This window comes from Sinocyclocheilus rhinocerous, unplaced genomic scaffold, assembly GCF_001515625.1.
Source record: "Sinocyclocheilus rhinocerous isolate Xijiao unplaced genomic scaffold, SAMN03320098_v1.1 scaffold875, whole genome shotgun sequence".
In the NCBI taxonomy this organism is placed as follows: domain Eukaryota; kingdom Metazoa; phylum Chordata; class Actinopteri; order Cypriniformes; family Cyprinidae; genus Sinocyclocheilus; species Sinocyclocheilus rhinocerous.
In genome coordinates, this window is record NW_015659463.1 from 259,643 (window position 1) to 286,980 (window position 27,338).

Sequence of the window (27,338 nt, forward strand, 5' to 3'; positions counted from 1 at the left end):
AATTGAGAGTTATAAAGTCAGAATTGCGAGATATAAAGTCACAATTGTGAGATAAAAACTCGCAAATCTGACTTTTTTTTCTCAAAATTGTGAGTTTATATCTCGAAATTCTGACTTTATAACACGCAATTGCGAGTTTATATAACTCAATTCTGACTTTATAACTCACAATTCTGAGAGAAAAAAAGTCAGAATTGTGAGTTTATATCTCGCAGTTCTGACTTTATTTCTCAGAATTGCGAGTTTATATCATGCAATTCCGAGAAAAAAAGTCAGAATTGTGAGATAAAAAGTCTCAATTAACTTTTTTATTTTTTATTCAGTGGCGGAAACGGGCTTCCATAGTTTTCTTTAAAACCTGCATTTGCAAATTTCGCATATCTCACAATTATGACTTTTTAACTCGCAATTGCGAGTTTATATCATGCAATTCCGAGAAAAAAAGTCAGAATTGTGAGATAAAAAGTCTCAATTAACTTTTTTATTTTTTATTCAGTGGCGGAAACGGGCTTCCATATGTCTGTCTGCAAAACATAAAAAAAAAATCTCCAATCGCTAACATGTAAACGTACCCTTAATTACATTTTCAAATTTATAGGGTATTCTAGCTGCTAGGGTGTTCTGGCTTATTGTGTTTTGAGTGGTTGTTAGGGAGTTCTATGTGGTTACTAGGGTATTCTAACCTGTAGCTAGAGTGTTCTGGGGAGTCGCTGGAGTATTCTGACCTGTTGCTAGGCTGTTTTGGGTAGTTGCGGATGTCTTAAATGTAATATCACACTTCTTCTCTTAAGAATGTCTAGTACAAGTGGTGAGGGATTGGTTTAGAGCCAAAGTTTAATACTTAGGTCTAAATGTTTAAAATAAACCCCTATAGGTTGCAAAACACCATTATCCATCCTATTGTAAATTCCCAAGGTAGAGGCCTAAGGTCTCCATTTGGCATTCATTCCTGCTCTATCTAGGAATTTCTCTGAAACATGGAGATGCTTTGAAAAAGTGTCTTTTTGACTTAAACTATTGGTTTATAAGTTTTTTTAAATGAATGCATTATACATTGTTTCCACCAGTCGTTTGGAGAGTAAAGTCTTAGTCCTGGAGTCGAAGCAGAGGACTGAGCTGGAGGACATGAGGGAGGAGAAAGAGCGACTGCAGGACCTGGTGAAGAGACAGACAGCTGCCATTACAGCTCTGGAGAGACAGCTTAGAGTGGCCAGCACCAACAACTCAGCCCTGCAGAGACAACATCAGCAGCTCATGAAGTCCGTACACACACTTATTGGCATGATGTCTTCGGGAACAGGTAAAAATGCACACCTTCAAAGGAATTGTTCACCAAAAAATGAACATTTGCTAAAAATGTACCCATCCTCAGGCCATCCAAGATGTAGATTAGTTTGTTTCTTTATCAGAACAGATTTGGAGAAATGTAGCATTACATGACTTGCTCACCAGTGGATCCTTTGTAGTGAATGGGTGCCGTCAGAATGAGAGTCCAAACAGCTGATAAAAACATCACAATAATCCACACGTATGCACCAGATTTGGAGAAATGTAGCATTACATGACTTGCTCACCAGTGGATCCTTTGTAGTGAATGGGTGCCGTCAGAATGAGAGTCCAAACAGCTGATAAAAACATCACAATAATCCACAAGTATCCACACCACTCCAGTCCATCAATTAATATCTTATAAAGTGAAAAGCTGCATGTTTGTAAGAAACAAATCCATCAAGTGTTTTAACTTTAAGTCAGTCGTTCTGGTCAAAATACTGTCCATAATCCATAATAACGCTTCCTCCATCCTCTGTGATCCTCTCACATCAAAATCCTTGTGGACTGTTTTCACTTGTAAGCAGTCCTTGATCTGTGCAGGATATTAGTCTACCTCAACCTAGATTGTCTATCAAGCCATAGAAGTGCATTATGTTGGCCTGTTTCATTTGAACTTATATCATATTATGAAAGCTAAAATGCATTTTGAATGCCATTTCATGTTGATTTTAATGTTTCAAATAGATTTGTTGCATTGCTGCAGCCTTTCACTGTCTGAGAGGATAGAAAAATGACTCAGTACCCAGTTAGAGTACAAAGTAAGGTTACTTGTCTGAGAATGACAGACATGTCTGATTCTTGGGCTTACCACAGCTTTTAAATCTGGTGGCAGATTCTTAACATGACCTGAAAGTTCTGGTTAATTAACCGTGACACTAATGATAAATCGAGCAGGCGTGATTCATGGAGAGAGAGGGGATAAGCTCTCGCTAGTGATGTCTTTGGCAGCGTGCTCCCGTGTCTTGGATGAAGTTCACATGCGTCACAACACGCACTGATAAGCTAAATCAAGACTGCAGCATTTTATACGGACAGAAGACATGTCAGTTTATAAATGTCTACGTGGAGGTTCACTCGAAGAACCAAATGTACCACATTTTCTAAATAAACTCTCTCTCAGATGCTTGACAAACAAACACATTGTGTTGAATGTTTCAATGACTCATCCCAAAACTAGACCACTATGGACTTTATATTTGAAATCTTGAGGTCATGTAATTATTTTAAATCTTGTTCTTTTGACAACAGAAACCACATCATTTTGTTTCGTCACACTGTGTGGCAAATCCACAAAACAACTTTATGTCATGCATCATGTGTATAAGTGTTATTTTAGTATCACTGAGATACTATTACAGTTTTTATTAATATTTATAATTAGTTTTTGTGTTTTCTGTTTTAATTTTAATTTTTGTTTCAACTTAGCAATTTTGTTGGGTGTGTTTATTATTATTATTTTTTTAATTACATGTATTTATTTTTTATTAAACTTTTCAAAAATATATATTTTTTATAAATTTCAGTTTTAGTTGTCTTGGCAACTAGTTGAAATAAGTCATTTTAAAAATATTTTATTACATTTTATTTCACTTAAAGTTAATTTTTTTTCAAGTAAAAAATAAAAGCATGGTTTTAATTTTTTATGCCAATGAGGTCAATTACAATTCAAATTAGTGTTATTTTAATATAATTAATATGCTATTATAGTATCTATTATTTTGAATCAATATTATATTTTCCATTTCAATTTAAGATAAAAGTTTAAATAATTTAGTTATTTTTGTCACTTTTATTATTATTTTTTTTAAATGTCTGTTTTATTTTTATTAATGTCTATTTCAGTTTTAGTCATTCTATTTGGCAATTAGCTGAAATAAAATAAGATTTTAATGTAATCTTTTTTTTCAGTTAATGTTTACTTTATTTCAGTAAATGTTCTTTAATATTTTTAGTTTGTTAACAACACTGAAAACAGCTTCATGAGACTACTGTAAATAATATAGAGTCTGGATTCCCATACGAGTACAAACAGAGTACTTACGTTAACGGCTGTGTCACAGCAGTGTTTTGTTGGCTAATTGTCTTTCTTACCTTCCGTTCAAATCAATTCTGAACCCCAGAGCCTCTGTGTTTTCCCTTACAGGCTTCTCATCAAATGAGCAGCACTTCAGAGACTGTGCCGAGGCCTATAAATCCGGTCACAACACCAGCGGAGTCTACCACATTTACATCGGAGACATGACCGAGCCAACCAAGGTGTGGGATGCGTTCTTTCACAAGTATGAGGAATCAGTGTGATGTATCTTGGCTGTGACATACAGAACGAGGAATGTAAGAGAGTGAGACTGAGATGTTTCATATGCTTCTGACAGGTCTTTTGTGATATGGTGACAAGCGGAGGTGGCTGGACGGTGTTCCAGCGCAGGGCCAATGGAAGTGTGAACTTCCAGAAAAGCTGGAAAGACTATAAACTGGTAAGTGGACATAAACATTAAAAGATTGCATAACACTTACAGCTGACTGTGCAGAACGTCCTAGCATCACATCAGTGTACAGACAAAGAGAACTTGTTACATTTGTAGACAATGATGAAAATCCCTATTGATTGTGTTTAAAGAAAAGGGTGACATTTAAGAAATGTTTTTCTGCCTGTGCTGGGAAGACGTGATTAAAAGTTTGGCATTATTCTGATGACATAGATTCAAAAACCAGCCAAAGCAGGATGAAGCACAGCGGCTAAAATTGTAAGTGGCAGATTGGCGTCATTGGCAGTAGCTGAACTGTTTGGTGCATTCTGTATTTAATAGAGGCACATTCTGCTGATATTTTAAGTGCTTAAATATGCTGAAATGGATTGAAAACTGGCAGTTCTGTGAAACTGCAGCAGTGAAAGTCAATACGGCAATTTTCTACATTTTGTTAATCTTGCCAAATGTCATTGTGACCCTTCCTTTCTATAAAAAGCTGAAAAGGATGAGACTCTTTTTCTGGGAAATAAAAGACCGACAATGTACCTATTTAATTCAAGGAAACAAAACAGCTGTTTTGTGTTTAATACTGTGTTTCATTTAAAGTTGGATATGTGATATTCCTGCTTGATATGTAACCATAAAGTGTTGTCCAGTAATAAGAAGATAAAGGAGATGATCATTTGGCTTGTTTGCACAAGGAACTTTGACTCACTGATGCAATTTTATTTGCATTGAAGTGTGTATAATTAAAGTGCCCCTATTATGCCATTTTTACGATTCCTAATATTGTTTTGGGAGTCTCTTACAATAGGATTACATGCATGCAATGTCAAAAAATGCTTTCATTTTCTCAAAATATGCATTTAATATCACCTCATTTTCCAGCGATTCTCAAACAATTTGTTCGAAGCAGTTCAAAGATTCAGTCTCTCTAAACCCCTCCTTTCCGTGAGCCTGCTCTGCTCTGATTGGTCAGATGGCCTAGTCTGTTGTGATTGGTCGGAAACGATACGCCTATTTCAATAGTTCTGTATTTTGAACGCTCTATAGAAAATATAAACATCTATTATTTATCATACTTACAGGTTTGTGATTCAGTGGAGCAGCTGGTCCAAATAAACAGGATAATGATCCATCTTTCAACAGCAAGCGTTTTGTGAATCCCGCGTTGAACTCCACGAGATTAGAGAAGCAGTCGTCAGTAGAATGACGTTTGTGGGCGGGGTCAAGTTGTTCGTGGCCGGCCAACGTAGAACATAGGCTCGCATTATACAAATGTGTTACCCCGTTACGTGCAGCTGTCACGGAAGTGGAATTCGAATTACTAACGACTCGTTTCAGCTGTTCAGAGTCGATTCTTTATTTTGGGAGACAATAACTTTATTTATCGTTCACTTTCAACTTTACAACTTTGCAGATTGTTTACATTCACATACAGCTACATTACACACTGCATGAAAGGCAATATTGGAAATGGCATAATAAGGGCACTTTAACTATACAATCTTATGTTTGAAAATTTCGAAACATAAGTTTCAAAGTTCGACTTCAAGTGCCGTTTTATTGCTTTCCCAAATAGGAAGTTTGAAATCCTGACTTTACAAGATGAATGGAACGCAGCATTGGTTTCATTATATGTTGTTCTCACAGGGATTTGGTGATCCTAGTGGAGAGCACTGGCTGGGTAATGAGGCTGTTCACCTGATCACCAGTCAAGCCCAGTACTCCCTCCGAGTGGAACTTAAGGACTGGGAGGAGAACGGAGCCTACGCTCTGTATGACAAATTCCAGCTGGCCGGGGAAAAACAGCAGTACAGGTATCACCTGTGTTAACGGAACGACCAAGACTGATATTAACGTTAAACTTTTTGATAATTTGTTAATGTTCAGCAATATGTCTGTCATCATCTTTCTCTTTCTCCAGACTCTTGCTAGGGAGCTATAGCGGAACAGCAGGACAGCAAAGTAGCTTAGCATCAAACGGCACGGGCTTCAGCACTCGCGACGCTGACAACGACAAGTGCGTTTGCAAGTGCGCCCTCATGATGACCGGAGGTGAGCTACTGCATATGATCTCATTCAAAAACACAGTTATGAAAAATTTTTCAAATGTTAAGAAGTACTTAAAGGAATAGTTCACTCGAAAATAAAAATTTGCTCAAATTTGACTCACCCTCAGGTCATCCAAGATTTAGTTGATTTCTTCATCAGAACAGATTTGCAGAAATTTAGAATTACATCACTTGCCCACCAATGGATCCTCTGCAGTGAATGGGTGCCACCAGAAGTTTCTTACAAACATGCGGGCTCACAAGATGTTGACTAATGGACTGGAGTGGTGTGGATTACTTGTGGATTATTGTGATGTTTTTATCAGCTGTTTGGACTCTCATTCTGACGGCACCCATTCACTGCAGAGCATCCATTGATGAGCAAGTCATGTAATGCAAAATTTCTCCAAATCTGTTCTCAATGACATAGCATAAAAAGCATAGCTGTTTTTAAAAATATTGTAGCTGAGCAATTTGAAGTAATAATGCAACACACTCAGACATGCTCTCCTGAAATGTCCATACATTTTAGTAAAAACTGGTTCATTTTAGTGGATTGGTTCATTCAGACAGTTCATTAAATGAAGTGATTAAAAAATGCTTTGAAGTTTGATTCACCAATTCATTTGATTTCCCCATTTTATTCCCAAATAGTGAAGTCATATCATATCATATCAGTCAATACAGATTGTTTCAAAGCAGCTTCACAGTAATAAAGAGAAAAATAACATAATCAACGATGCAAACTTTTTCAAATACGAGACTGTAAAGCAGCTCTGAGAAAGACAATAGTGTCATCATTCAGCTCAAGTCAGTTCAGTTCATTGACTGTGTAAAGTTCATCAGTTATCAAACAAGTTGTCAAACAGTATCAAGTTCGCAAAATTCATGAATTAATAAACTAATATGATTCAGCTATAAAGCAGTTCCACAGAAGACAATAGAATCAGAAAGTTTGGTTCTCATCTGATAATGTCAATGCAGTCAAATAGATGATATTACTGAATATTACTTGGAGAATATTAATATTTATTGCAATAATTTAGCAAAATTATATATTTAATAAAATTTTGCTGTTCACACGGATATTGAATGTCCGTCAGTTAAGTTGCTTTTTGCATAGAGAATATTAATATTTATTGCAATAATTTAGCAAAATTATATATTTAATAAAATTTGCTGTTCACACGGATATTGAATGTCCGTCAGTTAAGTTGCTTTTTGCATCTTCCATTTTCATTAATCCCATTGACAAAAACATGAACAAAGACCTTGATCTTAGATTATAAACAGTCTTGTCACATCCTTGATCATTTGACATAAAATACTTGTTACGTAAAGACTAATCTGATTGTAGATAGGCACTCACCAGTGCTTATTGAATGCAAGCCATCTACATTCATATCCTCTCAGTCACATTTCTTCACTTCACGGTCATGCAAAATCCCTCTGATCCTCTTCTAATCGAAGAAAACGCAACCCCATCGCAGAATTATGTAAAACACGTCCAGAGTTCAGACGCACGTTCAACACCCGCTATGCAAACAATTTACTTGATGGCTGCACTCGACTGCAGATCCCACACCTCTGGGGTCCAAGATAAACAGCTTTTAATAGCATGCATTGCGATTGATTTTGAAAGTTGTTGGAGTTAATTACCGTCGAACCGAAGGTCTGGAGACCTTCGAGTGCCCTTTATGTTTGCATTTCAAATGGTAATCAAAAGATGGAAAGATGGATCCATCTGTGCGGCCCGTCCAAACTAAACACGCATTGAGGGAGGTGATACTGATTTAATCAGGGTTAGAGAGACGGTGTCCTCTCTGAAGAGACAAAGTCTGGTTTTCATTGAAGAATCACAGTTTGCTTTGACAGGTCTTGCTGAGACATCGACCGCACAGTGGGAATAACATACCCTTTGAAACACTGACGGACTGTGGAGAGAAAAATAAAAAGACACAATATAGAGGAGAGAGATGGATCAAGGGCTTTGATTGTTTTGAGGAGATGTCATTTTTAAGCCTGCTATCATTTGCTGACCCTCATGTCGTTCCAAAACCAGTATGACTTTCTTTATTTTGTGGAATGCAAAATAAAATATTTTGTATAATCTTTAGTTTTTTTTTATTCAATGAAAGCATGTTGTAACTAGAGTCTGTCAAGCTCCAAAAAGGATAAAAAGCAGCATAAAATTACTATAAAAATCCATATAAATCATGTACTATATTCCCAAGTTTTCCAAAGCAATGATTTATTTAAAAATATAACACAATTTAGGCTAAGCTTTTAAATATTGAAACAATTATACACTTTATAAACACTTAATACAAAATAGTTTCCATAAATAAATAAATAAAACATGAATGCAAAATTCTTTATTTTATTTATTTATTTATTTTTTAGTAATTTTGTTGTGTGCTTTTGTTATTTTTCTATTTTTGGTTTACTTTTATTTTAGTTTCAGTTCAGTTTTAGTTAGGGTTAGTAATTTAGGTGCTACAACTAAAACTTATTTCAGTTAGTTGCCAAGGTAAAATGTACAATTTTAATATAATTTAATATTAAATTTTATTGGTTTTAGTTAACAAATAATCCTGATCAAGGCCCAAAGTAAACACCTGTGAGCGCTATACTGTTATCTCAGTCTCTTTTATTTGTCGTTCTTTCAGGCTGGTGGTTTGATGCTTGCGGTCTGTCTAACCTCAATGGAATCTACTACACCGTGGGTCACAACATCCGCAAACTCAATGGCATTAAGTGGCATCACTTTCGAGGACCCAGCTATTCGCTCCAGTCCACTTCCATGATGATCCGTCCAGCTGATTTCTGACGTGAATAAATTAGCATTGCCGCAAGCTTGTCACATTGACAATGACAGGACTTACAGCGCTTGCTTTGGGACATAGGAGCAACAAGGTGGAGACAAATCAAGATATCATTTAATGTATGGACGGTGATGTTTTTACTGCAAATCTGAGAGCTGGAGTGGAGAAAAGTGATCAGACTGAAAATTCATTACTATGCCACAATTTTCTTTTTTACACATGCAAACACGCTTCTCCTTCACAGCTACTCTTGTCTGAATTCATGTGTGGCTTATAACCTGAAACACTCTCAGTGATGGCGACTCTCATGGTGTCAGAATGTGGGTCATCGATGTGGCTTGATGTAATTCCAAAGGAAAACCTTTCGACCTTAATGAGTCTGATTCTGGAACTGTTCTAGATGTTCCAGAGGAATAACCTTAATTTCCAAGAGGTTGTATTCTATTTTGTAAAAGATAATAGCTGTTAACTACATAGCGAGGCAGCTGACTAGTTACACTACCATTCAAAAACTTGAGGTTGGAATGATTTTTAATGTTTTTAAAAGAAGTCTCTTATGGTCACCGAGTCTGCATTTATTTGATCAAAAATACAGTAAAACAGATTTATTGTGAAATATTATTATAATTTATAATAACTGTTTTAATATACTATTTTAATATTTTTTTAATGAATTTTCAGCATTATTACTCCAGTTTTCAGTGTCACATAATCCTTCAGAAATCATTCTAATATTCTGAATTGCTGCTGAAGAAACATTTCTCAATATTATCAATGTTGAAAATTGTTGTGCTGCTTAACATTCATTCATCAATATTATCAATGTTGAAAATTGTTGTGCTGCTTAACATTTTTGTGGAAATCAGATACATTTTTTTCTTTCAGGATTCTTTGATAAATCGAAAAATCAACAGCATTTATTTGAAATAGAAATCTTTTATAGCTTTATAAATGTCTTTACTGTCCTTGTTGAATAAAAGTGTTACTTTCTTTAAAAACTGACCCCAGGCTTTTAAATGGTAGTGTAGCTTATTAGCAAGTCAGCAGGTTAGACTGACACATTGCATACTTTTATGTATATTTTTAATAACTGGATATTTTTTATATTTTGCATCTCTTTCTTTTTTAGTCGTTTTTAGGCCCGAAACATACTCTGCACAAGCATGTGAATGCAAACGCTTCTCCAATGTGTCATAATTCATTTAATGAGACTAAATTCTATTTGTTTAATGTGCATAATTTTCTTAACATTGCTGTAGGGTGCTATTAGTGGGCTTGATCTTGTTTATGGTCTTGACGGAGAAACATCTGAAAGGAAATCTTGCTGGGCAAGTTAGCTGTAGTTGGCAGGTTTGAAGGTAATTCTGTTGCCTTCTTTAGTACACACATTTCTTAAAACAACTCAGAAAGCAATGTGTTGCATTTGCCCACTTGCATAAAGTGTGTTTCTGGCCTTATAATTGTTGTACCCGTGTGATTTGTATGTTTTGTATGTAAAAAAATATATTATATTTTGTCTACTAATGTTTTTAAATGTGTTCTTTGTGACCCGTTGTCCCCATTTCAAAACTATATTGTCATTTTGTCATTTTTTTTAAAGAGGATGCACTTTAAGGAGTACAGTATGACGGTCATGTGGTTAGACAGCAGATACGCTGATAGGAGTTGACTGTTCCTACAATTGTACAATATGAACAATGCTATTAGTTGCTGCTGTGGTATATACATTAATACTTTCTGACCATAAACCTTTCAACATGCATTATTACTTTCTGACCATGAACCTTTCATCACATATCATTACAGTTTGATAATAAACCCTGCAGATCAGTTCTGGAGGCAAACTGGATAACAGCTTTTCAACAGGTCGAGGTTTATTTTATTATTCTAAACTAAAAGTGGAAGATGCCAAAGGCTTTCCTGTCTTTTTGTGGTTCGAGCTTCCTAGTTCATACAGTGTTTTTATTTAACTGAATTCCAGTTTTCTGCCAAGAACAGCAGGAGCATATGAAAGACATTCTCTCTTGATCAGTCTTTACTCACTTTGTAAAAATGTCAATTTGTCATGTCAGATATTCTTTTTTTAATTTGGTTTTGTTTTAGGAGGTCTACATGAGCAATAAAGTGCTTCTTATATAGATATTTGGTGCATTCTTTTGGTCTTAATTGGTTTCATGCTGCAACATATGATCTGATATTTCACTGGAGTCACTGGAGTTCACTGGAATGATAGAACATTCATTCAAAGTTATCTGGTCTTTAATAATATTCTCAAAAATATTAGTGCAAAAACATTATTTATTGTTCATGGAATGCTTTATTCCTGAAACATTTTAACTGGACATTCGTTTAACATTTTTTAAATGTTACTTGTTTCAGAATGTTCAGAGAAATGGAATGCTACCTTAACATTCACAACCAGTAAAAACATTTTTAAATGCTTTTTTAAAACTTTGTGGTTTCAGAAAACGGGAGGGGGGGGGGGGGGAGGGATAAGGGGAAATATAAGAGGCCATTTCACAGTTTAAGGAGCCTCCAAAAAAAATAGGACACAGTATATCATCTATTATAGTATCATGAAATAACAATTTATATGTGGTCCTTGTAAGTTTGTCATAATACAAGGCTTTTTCTAAACAACAATTGATGGAGAAAGATGCTTTTTTTGTTTTTATACAGGCTAATGTGGCAAGTAAAGAGAATGGGAGCACATGCACAAACGCTACGATCTGTTAATGCGTTTCCATGTTCTGTAATGATGTCACAGAAAACAACACACACACACACACACACACACAAGCAAGCAAGCAAACAAACAAGTAAATTGATTTTTTTGTTATTTAAGATGTTTGTTCACCTGTGCACAAGACGTCCCTGTTGAAGCATAGGTGCTGGTTTGAGCTGGTCCTAGGTAACCAGCTCCTGCTCAGGACCAGCTTAGGACCAGCACATGACCAGCTTAAACCAGCTCAAACCAGCAGCCATGCTTCAAAACATGCTTAACCAGCATATGCTGGTTTTTTCAACAGTGATGTGAGAAGCTTGAGACAAATAACTATAGATGTGCCCTAAAAATGACCAAAAATCTAATTTGCGTGCAAAATCAAGAAACAAAGACTGGAAATGATAGACTTTAGCTAATCTTGCTAACAGCATTTAAACACGTATAGTAGCAAAACTGGTCTGGCGGTTGTTTTGAAGAGCAGTTATTCTCTAGCTCCATCTGCTGACCAGTCCTGTCTCGTTATGTAGGCTACTGTATGTTATCAGTTTAGCACAGCGTCTGCCACATCGAAATGACCTCTATAATGGATTATTCTACATGTCTATGAAGTATTTTTCTATATCAGTTTCAACAGTTTTTTTTGTGGTCTGGAATGAAGAGTTGTGTTGCACATTCAGGTCAGAGACTGTATGTGAAATGAAATTGGCTGTGTTCAAAACCCTCTTAGCTCTTATATATCATTCACTCTCTCTTGTTCCTTTTCTCTCTCCTTCTCTCCCTCCCTTCCTCCTGCGACCTCGATTCTGTCTCTTTTTTTGCTCTAGCCCTCCGGCTCTTGTTCCTCTGGAGAAGCTAGAGGGAAATCTAGGTTGTGATGTCTAAACAACAGAAACTTCTCTTAGGTTATTGTAGACAGTCACAGTTCATTTCTATTTGACTAATATTTATCTTTACAATACATACTGTATATTTAACAAGATACCAAGATATTTATTTAGTCATTTAGCAGATATAGGTAACAAGATATTCCATGATTGGTCACCCTGTTGAAAAAACCAGCATATGCTGGTTAGGTATGTTTTGAAGCTGGGATGCTGGTTTGAGCCGGTCCTTTGCTGGTTTATGCTGGTCATGTGCTGGTCTTAAGCTGGTCGGACCAGTTTAGGACCAGCACATGACCAGCAAAGGACCAGCAAACCAGCAAAGGACCAACTTAAACCAGCTCAAACCAGCATCCCAGCTTCAAAACATACTCAGGCCTATTTAAGTTTAAAAAAGTACCATTGTTTTATCACGTAAAAGGTAACCAATGATAATATGGTAATGCCATAGCATTATTTTATTTACCAAAGAATTACCAGGTTTTTTTAAATGATTTATTTGTACTTTATTGATTTTCTTATTTGAATACACACACACACACACACACACACACACATATATATATATATATATAGAGAGAGAGAGAGAGAGAGAGAGAGAGAGAGAGAGAGAGAGAAAGATGTATATATACAGTGTATGTGTTTGTGTGTACAGTATATACACACTGATATCCTACACAAAAACATGGTAAATCAATGGTACTTCAAAGAATACAGTGGCATTACCATATAATCATGTATAAATAACATGGTAGAATTATGGTAGGCTACTTTTTTCAGCCAATGTATATTGGAAATGCATGTGTACATGCCCAATATAATACTTGTGTTCATGCCCCTGGTAGTACTATAGTACTTTTTCTTATAAATGGATGTTATTGACCCATCAGACTGTGTTATAAATGTGATGTCACTACAGTCTTAAATCAATAACTTATTAGAGCTTCACTACTGACAAACTGATTCATTAGAGTTCAATTATACATGAACCATGCAGGGGAATGTCAGTATGAAAATGCTGGATATCTCACTGTTATTTGAATAACATTTTTTTTTTTTTGCCAATATCTATGGTTCATTTCTTCAGATTTCTTCAGAACTGGATAGGAAAATCTAGTTCAAAATTATACATGAACCATGCAGGGGAATGTCAGTATGAAAATGCTGGATATCTCACTGTTATTTGAATAACATTTTTTTTTTTGTTGCCAATATCTATGGTTCATTTCTTCAGATTTCTTCAGAACTGGATAGGAAAATCTAGTTCATTTGCTAATATATGAACATATATGACGTGTTAGAGTGAATAAATGGATGGTAGTTTAAATAGTGCTGATGTCCAAAGCATGAAAACCGCATGACAGTGACAGAATTGTGTGTACATTACAGAGATGCCTTCTGCATATATTTGCTAACTTTTGTTAACTGTGGTCAGTTTTTACATGGATCAGCATAATAGCTGTGTTTATTTGGAACACAGTGTTCTTGGTAATGTTAATAACTTTGGCACATACTGTTTGATATTTAAATAGTGTAATTGAGCACACATATAATTAAACATGATGAATTAAACATATGTTAGGGATAACATTATATGATTTATTAAAATTATTTTGTGCTGTGCTGTATTTTTCTAGTAGTGTCTGTAAGTTTTCTGAGGTAATACTAGACATGACACTATTTTTAAATTTAACATTTGTCTCCCTCACCTTTCACGACATGTTTCCAATCTGCTGTCCAAGTGGATATAAAGTAAATATATGCAGGGGCTATTACAGGCAAATCGATAAATCATTCAGATTATGCGGAGGCCTCTGTGGGGCACCGTGACAGACTCACAGTGTGTCACACAAACACAGACCCTGTGATCTCACTCGCAGGTGAATCTCACGTCTGTCGAGAACATGTTAAATCAAAAGAAAGTATTAAGAAATTGTACTTTGCAGAAAATGAAGCCTGTTTTTAGGACAGTTATGTTTTTTGCATTGTGAAATTCTCAATGCCGTAATGCAAATAATAATAATAAATAAAATAAATAAAATAAAATAATAATAATAATCATTACTGTATAAAATTGATTGCTTGATTTACTTATTTAATTTATAAAATTGATATATATTTATATATTAAATAATTTGGAATTATGTGGCTATATATATATATATATATATATATATACTAACATTAAAATTAAAGCAGAAAATACAAATTATTAATAAAAACTATAATATTATGACAATGATGCTAGAATAACAATACAAAGATACATAATTGCAAATATTTTTTCGTTTTAGTAGTTTTACCATAGTACTAACATGGTAATTTCTGGACCACCCTGGGGTCATAAGTGAGTATACTTAATATTTTGGTGTATGTAAATGAAATAGCATGAATAGCTGTTACATTTTATTACATGCTACATGCTTTTACATTTTATTTGTTTATTTATTTATTTATTTTGCATTGAATTGCATTGCATTGTATTATTATCACTGTGCCATGGTACTATAGTTTTTCTGAGAAAATTATTGAAACTAAAATCTGGCTTGTGAATTGATAATATTTAAAGGGGTCATATGATGTTGCTAAAAAGAATATTATTTGGTGTATTTGGTGTAATGAAATGTGTTTATGCGGTTTAAGGTTAAAAAAACACATTATTTTCCACATACTGTACTTTATTGTTTCTACTCTATGCCCCGCCTTTCTGAAACGCGTCGATTTTTACAAAGCTCATCAGTCTGAAAAGCGAGGTGTGCTGTGATTGGCCAGCTATCCAGTGCGTTATGATTGGCCGAATACATCAAGCGCGTGACGAAAATGTTACGCCCCTTGCCATATTGTGATGATGCCCTGTCAGTGAGACTTTAGTCTTTGCAACTTTACAGATCTTCTTTATGCACCAAGAGCTTGTAACACTCCAAAGAGAAAGGAAAAATTGAAATCGCATCATATGACCCCTTTAATCCAAGGCATGTGAAGTGTGGCGGTAACAAACCTCCGTCTTCATGTGGGCGATAGAGTTCCCTTCACATGGCTGTACCATTAAACTGGATGTGTAATTCTAGATAATCATCAGGAAAATGAAAACGACAACATATAAAATATAGCATGACAAGTCCATCAAAAAGACAAATTATTTGTAGCATTTTATCGCTTTTGCTTTCCTACAAATTGCTTTTGATCAGCACACTGTGGCAGGCCGCAGATTTTATGCAAGAGATTTTCTTCAGTGTTACACAGGAAGCAATGGTTGCGAAAGGCTAAATCTGTACGTGAAAAAGAAAAATGGCATGCATGATAATCTGTCAGATCTCATCAGACGTATTCAACAAAGCACAATCAGTGACTTCAGTCTGCATGCGGTCGGGGGTCGCGACACACTCGCGATTCAGACCTGATTGCATCTATTGATATGAGAAAGACAAGCAGGAAAGCAATAGACAAAAAAATGGAGATTCAAAAAGAGGGGGCGGGGGGTGAGATGGGGAGGTAAGAAGGGATGGTTTATTTTAGAGCATGTGTGTCTTGAGCAGGTGCTGGCTGCGTGCTGAGAGTGTCTGAGGACAGGTTGAGTATCTGATCTGAGTCATACACAGAAATGACTCACAAACCACACCAGTCCTCATCAACATACATAGAAAGAAAGAGAGAGGAGGGACGTCTTGGTGTCTTTTACCACCTTTCGCAGTACCTGGTGACTTTGTATTTCTGGTTTGTTCATTCAGACTCACTGGATGGCTAAATTAGATGGCCCTTGTGGTAAAATGGCATCTACTTCTTGAGTGCTCTGAGAATGAAGTTCTGGTTTAAGAATATAACTGCAATTCCAAACGCCTAGCCTTACATAATTACAGTGTCAGATGGTACTGTCTACTTTATACAATAACATTACAGCAGTACTATGGCATACGTTTTACAAGAAAATACTATTTTAGTGAAATACTAATTTATCTAAAACTTTTTCTACACCATTTTTTAGTGTACTTCGGAAGAAAAAAAAACACTTTTGATCCATTGATACCTTTGAAGGTTTTAAATGAATCCAACTTTTAGCAAAAATACATCTTAAATCTCATATTTAGATTCTATTTAAAATTTTAGTAACTCAAGTACAGTTTTCGCCATGGAAATAACCTTAGAGGCTGGCATGGCATTAAAAAAAAAAAAGCATATATCAGTATGTATTTAAAAAATGCAAAATACATATAGCGTATCATGGCACAGTACTTTTATATACCATGCTACAGAATGATAGCCTACAGCATACAAATAAAGAATACCACTTCTTGGAAGTACTGTATTAATATTATTGTTATTATTATTATTTTAACTTTATAAATCTATTTATTTATTTATTTACAATTATTGCGTCGCATTATTCGACCATGACCAACATTTTTTTTTTTTGTTAGTGAAACTACAGTTAATCTAGCTTGTGAGTTTTTTTATATCTAGCTTTTGAGTTGATATATTCAATTCATCTGTGTCATATGCAAAAAAAAGTAGAGTTGGTGCCTGAGAAAAAGATAAAGAAGGAATAAAAGTAATGCAGGTATTATAGTGACAGCACGACAGGCATGCCATACCAAAGCTACTGACAAAGCACTGTAAAAAATATTGTGGTGAATATATATAGTTCAAGGGTACTTTGTGGGTCAGGTTATCTGTTAATAGAACAGAGACCGAAATACAAAGTGACTTCAGCAGGTCTATGTCATTCTAATATCATTGCTAGGTAGTACCCTTTATTATTAGAGTCCATTCATCATGTTTCCAAAACAAGAAAATATAGTCCTGCATTCATAACTTTATCCTGACAGGAATTGAGACCATGACTAAAAAATGTGGTAATACCATGGTACTTTTTTGTAAGCATGGGCTAACCTCGATGTGTGAACATAAATAACATTTCAAAACATAAGGCTGTCCTTCACATCATTTAATATGAAATACTAAAATCAAGCATGTTTTTGCTGGTTAGCATAAGCAGAGTCAATTAGCGATACAGCTGTGTGCTAAAATGCAGGGTTGGCTTGTTTACGAGGACCAAACGGAGCGCGAGGACTCTAATTGTCTCATCCAAGCTGGTTTCTAATGATACCCAAGCTGTCAAACCACTACTGCTGTGTGCGCTAAAGCTAGTCGTGCTGACATGTAGCGCTGTCAATGAAACGACTGACTACTGTGCTGGGCTAACGTCGTAGCCTAGCACAGTGTTGATTAGCCCATTACTCATGGTCTGTTAATGAGACGACTGCGTGAAAGAAGAAATGATTATGCAGTTCAATCTTTGCACTAATGCCCAAGTGAGATTAGACATGCATTCAGGTTATTATTGGAAAATAGAGTCAGCCCGTTGCATTTATTATAAAGCACATTTATTGTAATGTGTTTTTCGATGCTAATAGCTTTATCATTTGGTGTCGTGTGAGTTGTACTATACGTCTAGGACAATTAGGGTGTCGGGTGGGGTGACCATACGTGCCATTTTCCCAGGATTTGTTTTGGCTTTGTTTTCCTGTTTTCATGCTTGCTGAAGGTAATGATCGAAAGTAGTTTGACCAATAACATGCAAGCATTGCACATAATGGACCAATCATGGCGTGTGAGAAGGTGGGATCTACGGTCAAAGCGATGCAATTATGCGTACATATTAGGTGTGTTCGACTTAAAAGCAGTGCGGCTCAGACCGAACAGGGTTTGACATCAAAGTACCTCGAGAGCGTTTCGAAAGCATAACCGTCTGTATGGTACTTTGATGTCATACACCGATCAGTCTGCACACGCAAACAAAGCCAAAACCTAGATATTTTAGGAAATATAGAAATCCTGGCCAGAACGTGTCCTGGGAAAATGGCACGTATGGTCACCCTAGTAATTTTGAACATTTCACGGGGGAACGCAATCCCAGCTAACAGGGAAGGAGAAAGGAAAAAATGAAATCGCATCATATGACCCCTTTAATAGAGTTATCTGCTATGTTACATTTAAATATGAAAATATAGCCCACAAAGCTACAGATGAGATTTGAGTGGAAGGCAAGATTTTCATATAGAAATTTCAGTACAGTTATTGATTGTTTTGCCTTGTAAGAGTTAGATTAGAAATGTTTGAGTTCATTGTGAGACTTGGAAAATCTGAATACAGATTTGATGTGATGTTGAAATCTCTTTCGAAACAGTAGACAGACAAAAGTCTCGATTTGGTTTCCTTATAATTTCATTTTTGAGATTAACGATTGCAATATTAGAGCTATTATTGAGAGATCAATAAATCTCCTTTGTTATTTTCTTCCTACAGAAAGCCATTTACGTCTCCGAATAAGTTAAATGTGAATCGTCTGAGGTTGTGAATGCCTTGCTTTTACAGATACATTAGGAGATGCTGCATTGGCCAGTCAGTGACACTTTTAATGAGCATTAATGTGTGTGTGTGTGTTGAGCTGCATTGTGAGCCGGTAAGTGCATCCAGCTGGTGGTGTTAGCGGTGATATAAGTGACGGTTTCTTTCCTCGGTACACTCCTCCGTATGTGAGTCACCAAAAGCCAGAGGAAGCAGGAAGAGACGAGAACAATATCCAAAATGACAGTCGTTTTATTTTTGTCCCCAAATATTCAGGGATCTTGTGTGGGAGCTAAAAACAAGCAAAGACATTTAAGAGGCGGGAATATATTTATCACACACAGATTTCTGATAATCCTTGAGCAATTAAGGTATAACATCACTTGGAGTTTTCTAGGGCAGGATTCACGTTAGCAAGTTGTATAAGGCAGTGTGAACTGGGTCTCGAGTGGTTTTGCATCACAACCTAGATTTTTACATTACATTTTTAACATATGGCAACCCAACAAAGTACCAAAGTAAATAGGAAGTCTTTAGAAATTAAACATTGACATGTATTGATATTACTATGCATAATGGCATAACTAAGGCTGAATAAGAAAACCTTTGTCACTTTTGCTTTGTAATGACTCTCAATTTGCATTTTATTACTGTATTTAAATCAGTTCAGCAGGTTTCACATATAATGCAGTGCAAACTTGTTCTTAACTGGTTTTGCATCACAATGCAGATGTTTGCATTACATTTTACAACTGGCGACCAAACATAGTACCAAAATTATCATACAAAAGTGTCTTCAGACATCGAAATCTATTAATATTACCATGAATTATGCAAAATGTTTATCATCTCCAGTATTGATTTTAGAAATTATTTCTTTTAAATGTTAACTTTGCAGCACACCAGTCAAGAACAAACTGGTTCTGTTGTTGGACTCGTTTTTGTCTTAATAATTCATTTCAAAAGAGAGGTCAGTGGTTCTCTTCTTGTTTTGCATAATATAGGTCTAACAGTATGCACAGTTATTAACATGGCCGAGGCTGAATAAGAGAAATATTTTTTTTCTCTTATTTTTATTTTATTGTTTATTCTTGCTGCAAATTAACCTATTTAAAGTATGCTGGGTTTTATGCTTGTCCATTTTTTTTTTCCTTGTGTAGTTTTGTTCATTGTTTTTTGACAATCATGAGGGAATGTCAAGTAATCTTTCCATGTTGACATCTGTATAATTTCACTAGCTTCTGCCTAGAAAATGTTGCAGAGTTTGATTTAACATGCAGCCAACAACATAAAAAATATGGGAAATATATTTTACTATCCTACCGATGCAGTAGCAATTAAATTATTAGTTGCATTTGATTATTTTAATTTAGCATAGCTGTACATGACCTAATCTGAACAAATCTGCAGGCCTTTTTTTGGGGTTGTTACGAACCCCTGCTTTACGCATTATCTCTGCAGTAACCTAAACTGTAAAAAAAAAAACTGTGACATTTACGGTAAAATACCGGCAGCTGTGGTTGCCAGAACTTCACCGTTAAAAATATGGTAGAAACATTTTAGGTTTAACAGACTTAACTTAAATTCACAATAAAAAACCATTTTAAATGTAATTACAGTTAGTCACCGTATAAAGTATGGAAACTTACTGATAACCAATGAACAGGTTTTTATTGTAGCATTTTTACAGTCTTTTACTGTTAAAATCACAATCCTTTTTTACAGTGTAGCTGTTTAATGGTAAACCTTATGAAAATGTCTAGCAGATTAATACTCTAATAATACTAATCACCATTTTATCTGCAAAGCAGTATAAATGAAACAGAGTCGATGTGCAAATCCAAGGCTCATCCTAAGTTTTCCCTCAGCACGACTCCCGCTTAAAATAGCTTGGCTTGCGCTTTTAGAACAGGCCTGTGTATCAATCAACAGAAGCGCGCACATGCACAATTCAACACCCAGTCTGCAAAAATAGATCATCACGTTGAACAAAAATATGCCATGGCAGTGGAGAAGAGCATGCATTTGTAGCCGTTCCATCAGGATCTATAGGCATCCTTGAGCGGTTTTAGGGTTTGGTGAGATCATGGGTGCATCTAAAACAAGAGACGCAGTCAGGTGTGATGTCAGGAGTGATTTTGCACGGTTGGACATAGCGTGGCCACCTGTTATTCCTCTAGGGAAATTCCATTAGCATGTTTGGGGTCACAGTGGACACCATGTGTATCCAGAGGAATGTCACACCACCCACCTCAGAAGACACTTCCTCTTTCCATTCATATAAAAGAGCCTGGTGACCACCAGCAGCATCCAAACGGATTACGAACCTTGAGATTTGAACCTCGCCAAACAGGAAACACAACAAGAACCATGAGTACTGCTGCTGTCCAGCAAAACCAGCCTTTCAGCAGAGCTGTCAGAAAGATCAACGTGGCTTCGACGGTGAACAGCCTCGCCAAAAGCTGGCAAAGCTGGGCGAGCAAACACACCGACAAGCAAGACACGATCCCAAGCGGATGGATGCCTGATACCATCATTGAAGATGCAAAAGAAAAGCAGAAGGAGAAGAGTGAGATGAAACTCTTGGTTGCGCCTCACGTGGTTTCGGTGAACAGCGACGAAGGTGCAGACGACCAGATCAAGACCGTAATGGTGACTAAATCCATCACACCAAAGTGTAACGAATACGGGAAAGACCTAGTGAGCGTCATCAAGGAGAAGATCAACACCAATCAGCTCACATCAGAGGACACCAAAAACTTTCTTGGTAACGAATCTCCCACCAGGAGACGCTACTGTGGTGGGAAAGCAGGGACTGTGGCTAAAGTGCTTCGACGGAAAGAGGAAAAGACGATGGGATCCAGAAGTAGAGGTTCAGATGCCGAGGACAGTGGTCTTGGGGAGGAAGCGTCTCTGAGCGACAACAGTGATCAGAATGAGAGTGAACCGAAGAAACATGTCAACAGACACAAGGTACGTTTATCTGTACAATGCATGCTATGTTCTATTTGTACTGAGTGCAAATAGCCTAACTAATTGGCAAAAGCTATTTTCACTAACTCCGCCCACAATTAGAACTGCCCGCTTAGAAATTATAGCTTTAGTTTAAATAGCATATAACTTCTGTTCACACTTTGTGTGAATAGGCTGTATGACTATTAGCACTTAGTGTGAACAACTATTTTTGTTTGATATTTTTATACTGACTATAAGTCACAACAGATCAAAATTGCATTGCTGAGAGAATAAAAAATTACACAGATAAGTCATATTGTATAAGTCACATTTTATTATTAAATTCAGAAATAATGTAAAATACAGGTAAATAAAAAAAACGTTTATAAACATAAATACTATAAACATGTATTTTAGTGCTCCACAAAAAATCATTTATATTTAACTTTATTCATAACAGAACAAAACAAAAATATAAGTTTAAAACAAACAAAAATTATAGTGCCATTCTATACAAATAAACTTGGACGTGTTTGCGTGCTTGGCGTTAAAAGGCGAATATTAATTATTGCGCATTTTAGATGACAATTTAAAAAATATATATTCTATGATGTTAAGGTAATATTATAGTGCCATTCTATACAAATAAACTTGGACGTGTTTGCGTGCTCGGCGTTAAAAGGCGAATATTAATTATAGCGCATTTTAGATGACAATTTAAAAAATATATATTCTATGATGTTAAGGTAATATTCCGAAAAATACAGTACCTTTTTTTTTACAGTAGTGTAAATAAATAGACACTGCCATATGTTTTCTTAGTTTGAATGTAATTTGGTTGTCGCTCCTTTTATAAGAGAATTTTATTCTGTTCACACTGAATTCAGTTGTTATGGGAGTGAAAACGGAATTAACTCTTGAAAAGTTCAGGTAGTGGCAGCCACATTTACATTAAAGGCATAACAGGCATCTTTTCCATTTTGTGATGTACAATGTAAAATCAAAATAAATAAATAATGATAAGCAAAAAATAAAATAGGGCAGGGACTTGGTTCTAGTGATCAGTTATTGATTGGTTAGAGGCAAGATTCATTTAAATGCGGTTGTCTCTCTTAAAATACTCACAAAATCTATATTAAATGTGTTTTAATAGGGAATATTTTGAATGACTTGAATTGCTGAATATGAGTTTCTTGGTTGAAAATATGAGAATCACAGCTAACTGCAAATGAACACTATTCATTCAAGGTTTTAATCCAAAAATGATTTCTTGACCATACAACAGTGTTACATACAACAGTCCAACTTTCACAGCAGCATAATGTTCCATCATAGACTCAGACATGTTCTGCCGCAATGGAATATATGTAAATAAAAACAGTGATGGATCATTTACATCTGACCTTCAAAAAGCAGCATGCTCACCCTCAACTTGATGAGTGAGATCCATCACAGCTGTGTCACCGTTGTATTTGATTCACCAGCTCGCATTTCACAGGACGCATTTGCAAGGGTTCAGATGGTGCCCATGTGAAATAAGTGCCCCTTGAAGACATCCTGAGAAATATTTAACAGTAATGCTCAGGCATGACAAGCCAGGTTGTCTACACCTTAAACAAGATCTGAATAATATATTATTGTAAACAAAGATGTTTTAAAGTCAACAAGAAATCTAAATTACAAATAGACATTCCTTATTATGCATGCTAATCTAAAGAAAAATGTTGCCTTTAAAGTGAATTATTATTATTATTATTACTACTACTACTGCTACTACTACTACTAAAATTATTTAATAATAATAAATAACCTCTGAAATCTTTTGCAGATGATGTCATCTAGGCCACATTAAATAACATGAACTAAATTCCTTTCTTGTTGAATGCAGTAAAATCAACTAAATAAATAAATAATCTGTTTTCAGAATTGATAATAATATGAAATGTTGAATGTGAACTTTCCTGTTGAATATTGTAAAAACTATTCATTTAAATTCATAAATATTTAATATTAATTAACCTAATCTTTTTTATACATTTTCACAACTGTTAATTAACTGTACACTGATAATAATAAGAAATGTTTCTTTTTGAATACTGTAAAAGCTATTTATACATTTAATTTATAAATAAATATTTCATATTAATTATAAAACTCATTTATTTGCATTATTCATTATTTATTTACACAACTGTTTTCAACATTGATAATAAAAATAAATGATTAATTTTATTATTTTCTGTCTATACAGTCCATTTATGAACTATATTTATAGATGCATATTTTATATTAATTCTAAAATATTTATTTGTTTGTTCATATACATTTCTGTACATATACAACCACAAACCAAGCAAATTCATCTTATTTCATCCGTCTTTTTTTGCATCTAATTCTTTAAAACATACACTATGTGATGTGACTATGTGGTCCTGAATAACATCTGAATCTTGTCCTCTCAGATTAAAATAGCCACGATGAACGACTTGAGGAGCACGTGGCAGCGGTTCGCTGAAGACCACATTAAAGGCCAGAAGCTCAACCCTTTCAGTGAAGAGTTTGACTATGAACATGCCATGGCTATTCGACTCAACAAGGGCGACGCGGGATACGGGCGGCCCAAAGAGGGATCCAAAACAGCCCAGCGTGCCGACCGGGCCCAGAAACACATCTACCGTGAGATGGAGGAGATGTGCTTTATCATACGCGACATGGGCCAGCGGGATAAAGAGGGTCGTATCTACGTTACCTTCGGCCGCCTGTTCGACCGCTATGTCAAAATCTCTGATAAAGTTGTGGGAATTTTGTTGCGCTGTCGCAAACACAAGATGGTGGACTTTTAGGGCGAGATGCTCTGGTAGGGCCAGGATGATGACATTATAATCACATTACTAGTTTAATTTTCCGGAAAGTTGCTAAGTTGCAGTGTAAACGAAGTAATAACTTATTTTATTTAACTTCTTTTACCTTCATTTTTCAGTTGTTTTCAAAATACTGTAACTTTTCCACTAAAACCTACTTTTTCCAACAAGTACCGGTGTAACAAGTCAAAATGGAGCATTGCTGTTTTTTACACATTGCAAAAGCTGCTCAAATTAAAAAAAAAAAGTTTTTTGTTTTTTTTTGCACCAGATAAGTAATTATAAACTAACTACTTTCAACTTCAGTGTAGTTAAACGACTTTAAATTGGACTCTAGGTATCTAGTTTCAAATTAGCCCTTATAATTTTATTTAGCAGGATGAAATGTTAGAACGTTCCAGAAAACTGGTGAACTCTCTGAGATGAACATGTGCTCTTCTGTCTGCATTCGGGTGCATGACGTGTTTTGAAAGTAGATTTAGTTTTAGTGTTGAGGAGCTGGTGAAAGGGCGACTCCTCGCTCAGTTTACACAAGGGAATATACTCGGATCTCGTCTTTGTCTCGTCCTGGTCGAACATTTTGTTAATTTGCGTCTACTTTCAGACACTTGCTGTTGTTTTATTGTTCAGTGTTTGTGGCTCATTTTAATAACCTCTTTCAAAATGAAAGCATGATAGTCTTCTTACAGAAGGATTTGTTATAAATATTTAAAGATATAAAACAACTACTTTATTTATTTGATGTGGATTTTTTTCCTGTCAGTAAAAGATTAAATAAAACCACAGTTGTGTCAAAGAAAATACAACATTGTCCTAATTCACTTTTTCAATCATTTGTAGATAAGATAGTTTGAAGGTAAAAAGTTTGAATTTGGCTTCAACATTTTACATATTTTTGTGTTTACTTTGCGTTGGGGACCAAATGTATTATTGGTAGAAATATTAATGTTACATTTGTGTATTTACACAAAGCAACATTAATATAAGTATAACGATATTAACAATACAATATTAACAATATTATATAATTGTAATATAAGAAATATTTTATTACAAAATAAACATTTTCTATATTTATTATTTTGTATAATTTCTAAAAGGTATTATTAATATATTTTATATTCTATTAATACTACAAATGGTATGTATAAAAGTAACATATTATTACTTTGTATAAATGAAATAGTATGGGTGTGCACACACACACACACATATATATGTGTGTGTGTGTATAAAGAAAAAAAATTAATTTTTATTATTATATAATTTTTAACAAAGATTATTGCTGTCATTATTATTATTATTATTATTTATTCATTTTTATTACAAAAATGCAAAAAAGCTATATTATATAAAAAATATGTATGTGTGTGGGATGCATACTGTATGATGTGTGTAAAAGAGATCTTTATTCTTTGTAATTACATCAAACAGGGACAAGATCTACAACCTTATCATTGCTACTAAAGTTTCTGCATCCCGAAGTCACAAATAATATCATAATGTAAAGAAGAAAGTGTACTTTGGCTTATGCCAAACTTGCGGTTGCTTACAAGAAAGACATTTAAGATTATAAAGTGCAAAACTAAATTATATTTTAATAATTCATAATATACTCTTAAATATTGGCCTTGGCGATTAATTTGACCAATATTTGATCTTTTTTTGGGGGGGGGGGATTTACAGAAGTGGTCATTAGGCCTACTGTTCGTTTTAAAAATAATGGATTGCACACGTTTCATTTAAATGTATTATTTTTATGTACATGTTATCATAAAATTGTATTATATATGTATATATCATGTCTGTTTATATCACTCTTCTCTTTAGATATTGGTTTCAGCCATTAAAAACCTCTATCTATCATATCTATCAGCATCTTGCATCCATTTAAATTTTTCCATATACTGTTAGTGGGGGAAAACGTAAAATGACATGTCACTGTTTGGGAAAAGATAGTCTTTTTAAATATGTGTCTGCTTAGATTATTGATTCATAAAGCCTGTAGTCACCGAATATAGACACTAGCCACAAATAAAGCCACTTGCTGGCAGCATTGGCACTGTTCAGTAAAGAGAACGACGAAACGGAAGAGACACGAACAGAAAAAGATCCGTGTGCGAACGGAATCATGACTCTTTTCAAACTACACATATTTTTAAGACATATATCTATTCCTGTATTGTTAATTACACAAGAATGCAAACCCGCACTTTTATTACCGATACATTCTTCTCTCTATTGTGTGTCATATTGCACGAACCCATCCGTTGCAGCACCCAACACGATGACTGCACAAACGTTTACCTGCGTTTAGTTCTAAATGGAGGACGTTTCCTCATACAGACCATCACAAGCTAATGTGTTGAAAGCTAAAATAAAGCCCAGACGTCTGGTCTGCATTCTTTGCCTGTCCTGAAGTCTTTTTCTCAGAGGCTGAAAAAGAGCATTCCCTCTGAGGTCAATTCTGGAATATTCCAGAAAGGTCATTTGTTCTGAAGAAATTCTAGAACATTCCAGAGGATTCCGGTGCCGCAGTCATGCACAACCAGCACTCTTAGGATCGGGGGGGTCTGTGAGAGCCCTTCCAGAGAAAAATAAATCTAGTGGAGTTGTTAGTCTTATGAGCGTTCACAGCACGGCCCGACGGTGCTCTCCAGAGAGAGCTGTGAGGAGTGGCGGATCAGCGGCGCCATCGTGGGGTCCACCATAGAGGAGGTGGGGAAAAGCTTGTACCAGCCAATCACCATGTTTGTCAAATCCAGCTCCTCCAATAGGATGCGGGCCACGCCCATGAAGCATTTACGATCCATCCGGCCGTAGTTTCCCCAAACGATGACCTGTTCATGAGACATGGAAGTATTATGTTATCATAAGGAACAATGAAAAGTA

General features: G+C 35.4%; 3 protein-coding genes across 3 annotated transcripts in view; 2 read left to right on the forward strand and 1 right to left on the reverse strand.

Moving 5' to 3' along the window:
* LOC107723902 (angiopoietin-4-like) overlaps window positions 1–9,172 on the forward strand; it is a 41,428-nt gene extending 32,256 nt beyond the window's left edge. The window contains exons 4-9 of the mRNA XM_016532629.1: window positions 1,068–1,300; window positions 3,476–3,588; window positions 3,705–3,806; window positions 5,454–5,620; window positions 5,728–5,858; window positions 8,524–9,172. Of these exons, the coding sequence (XP_016388115.1) occupies window positions 1,068–1,300; window positions 3,476–3,588; window positions 3,705–3,806; window positions 5,454–5,620; window positions 5,728–5,858; window positions 8,524–8,684 (907 nt within the window). The 3' untranslated portion in view covers window positions 8,685–9,172. The remainder of the gene's footprint in view (window positions 1–1,067; window positions 1,301–3,475; window positions 3,589–3,704; window positions 3,807–5,453; window positions 5,621–5,727; window positions 5,859–8,523) is intronic.
* Window positions 9,173–20,933: 11,761 nt separating this feature from the next.
* LOC107723906 (actin-binding Rho-activating protein-like) lies at window positions 20,934–25,153 on the forward strand. Its single transcript, XM_016532633.1, has 2 exons — window positions 20,934–21,603; window positions 24,048–25,153. The coding sequence occupies exons 1-2, from the start codon at window positions 21,001–21,003 to the stop codon at window positions 24,426–24,428; spliced, it is 984 nt and encodes a 327-aa protein (XP_016388119.1). The 5' UTR covers window positions 20,934–21,000; the 3' UTR covers window positions 24,429–25,153.
* Window positions 25,154–26,092: 939 nt separating this feature from the next.
* LOC107723930 (regulating synaptic membrane exocytosis protein 4-like) overlaps window positions 26,093–27,338 on the reverse strand; it is a 40,691-nt gene continuing 39,445 nt past the window's right edge. The window contains exon 6 of the mRNA XM_016532661.1: window positions 26,093–27,305. Coding sequence (XP_016388147.1) covers window positions 27,068–27,305 — 238 coding nt within the window. The 3' untranslated portion in view covers window positions 26,093–27,067. The remainder of the gene's footprint in view (window positions 27,306–27,338) is intronic.

What these genes read in the sequence shown, in the direction of transcription:
- LOC107723906 (XM_016532633.1), top strand. Translation starts at nt 21,001, where the DNA reads ATGAGTACTGCTGCTGTCCAGCAAAACCAGCCTTTCAGCAGAGCTGTC. An exon ending in AACATGTCAACAGACACAAG is followed by an intron (nt 21,604 to 24,047) that starts GTACGTTTATCT and finishes TTGTCCTCTCAG; the next exon opens with ATTAAAATAGCCACGATGAA.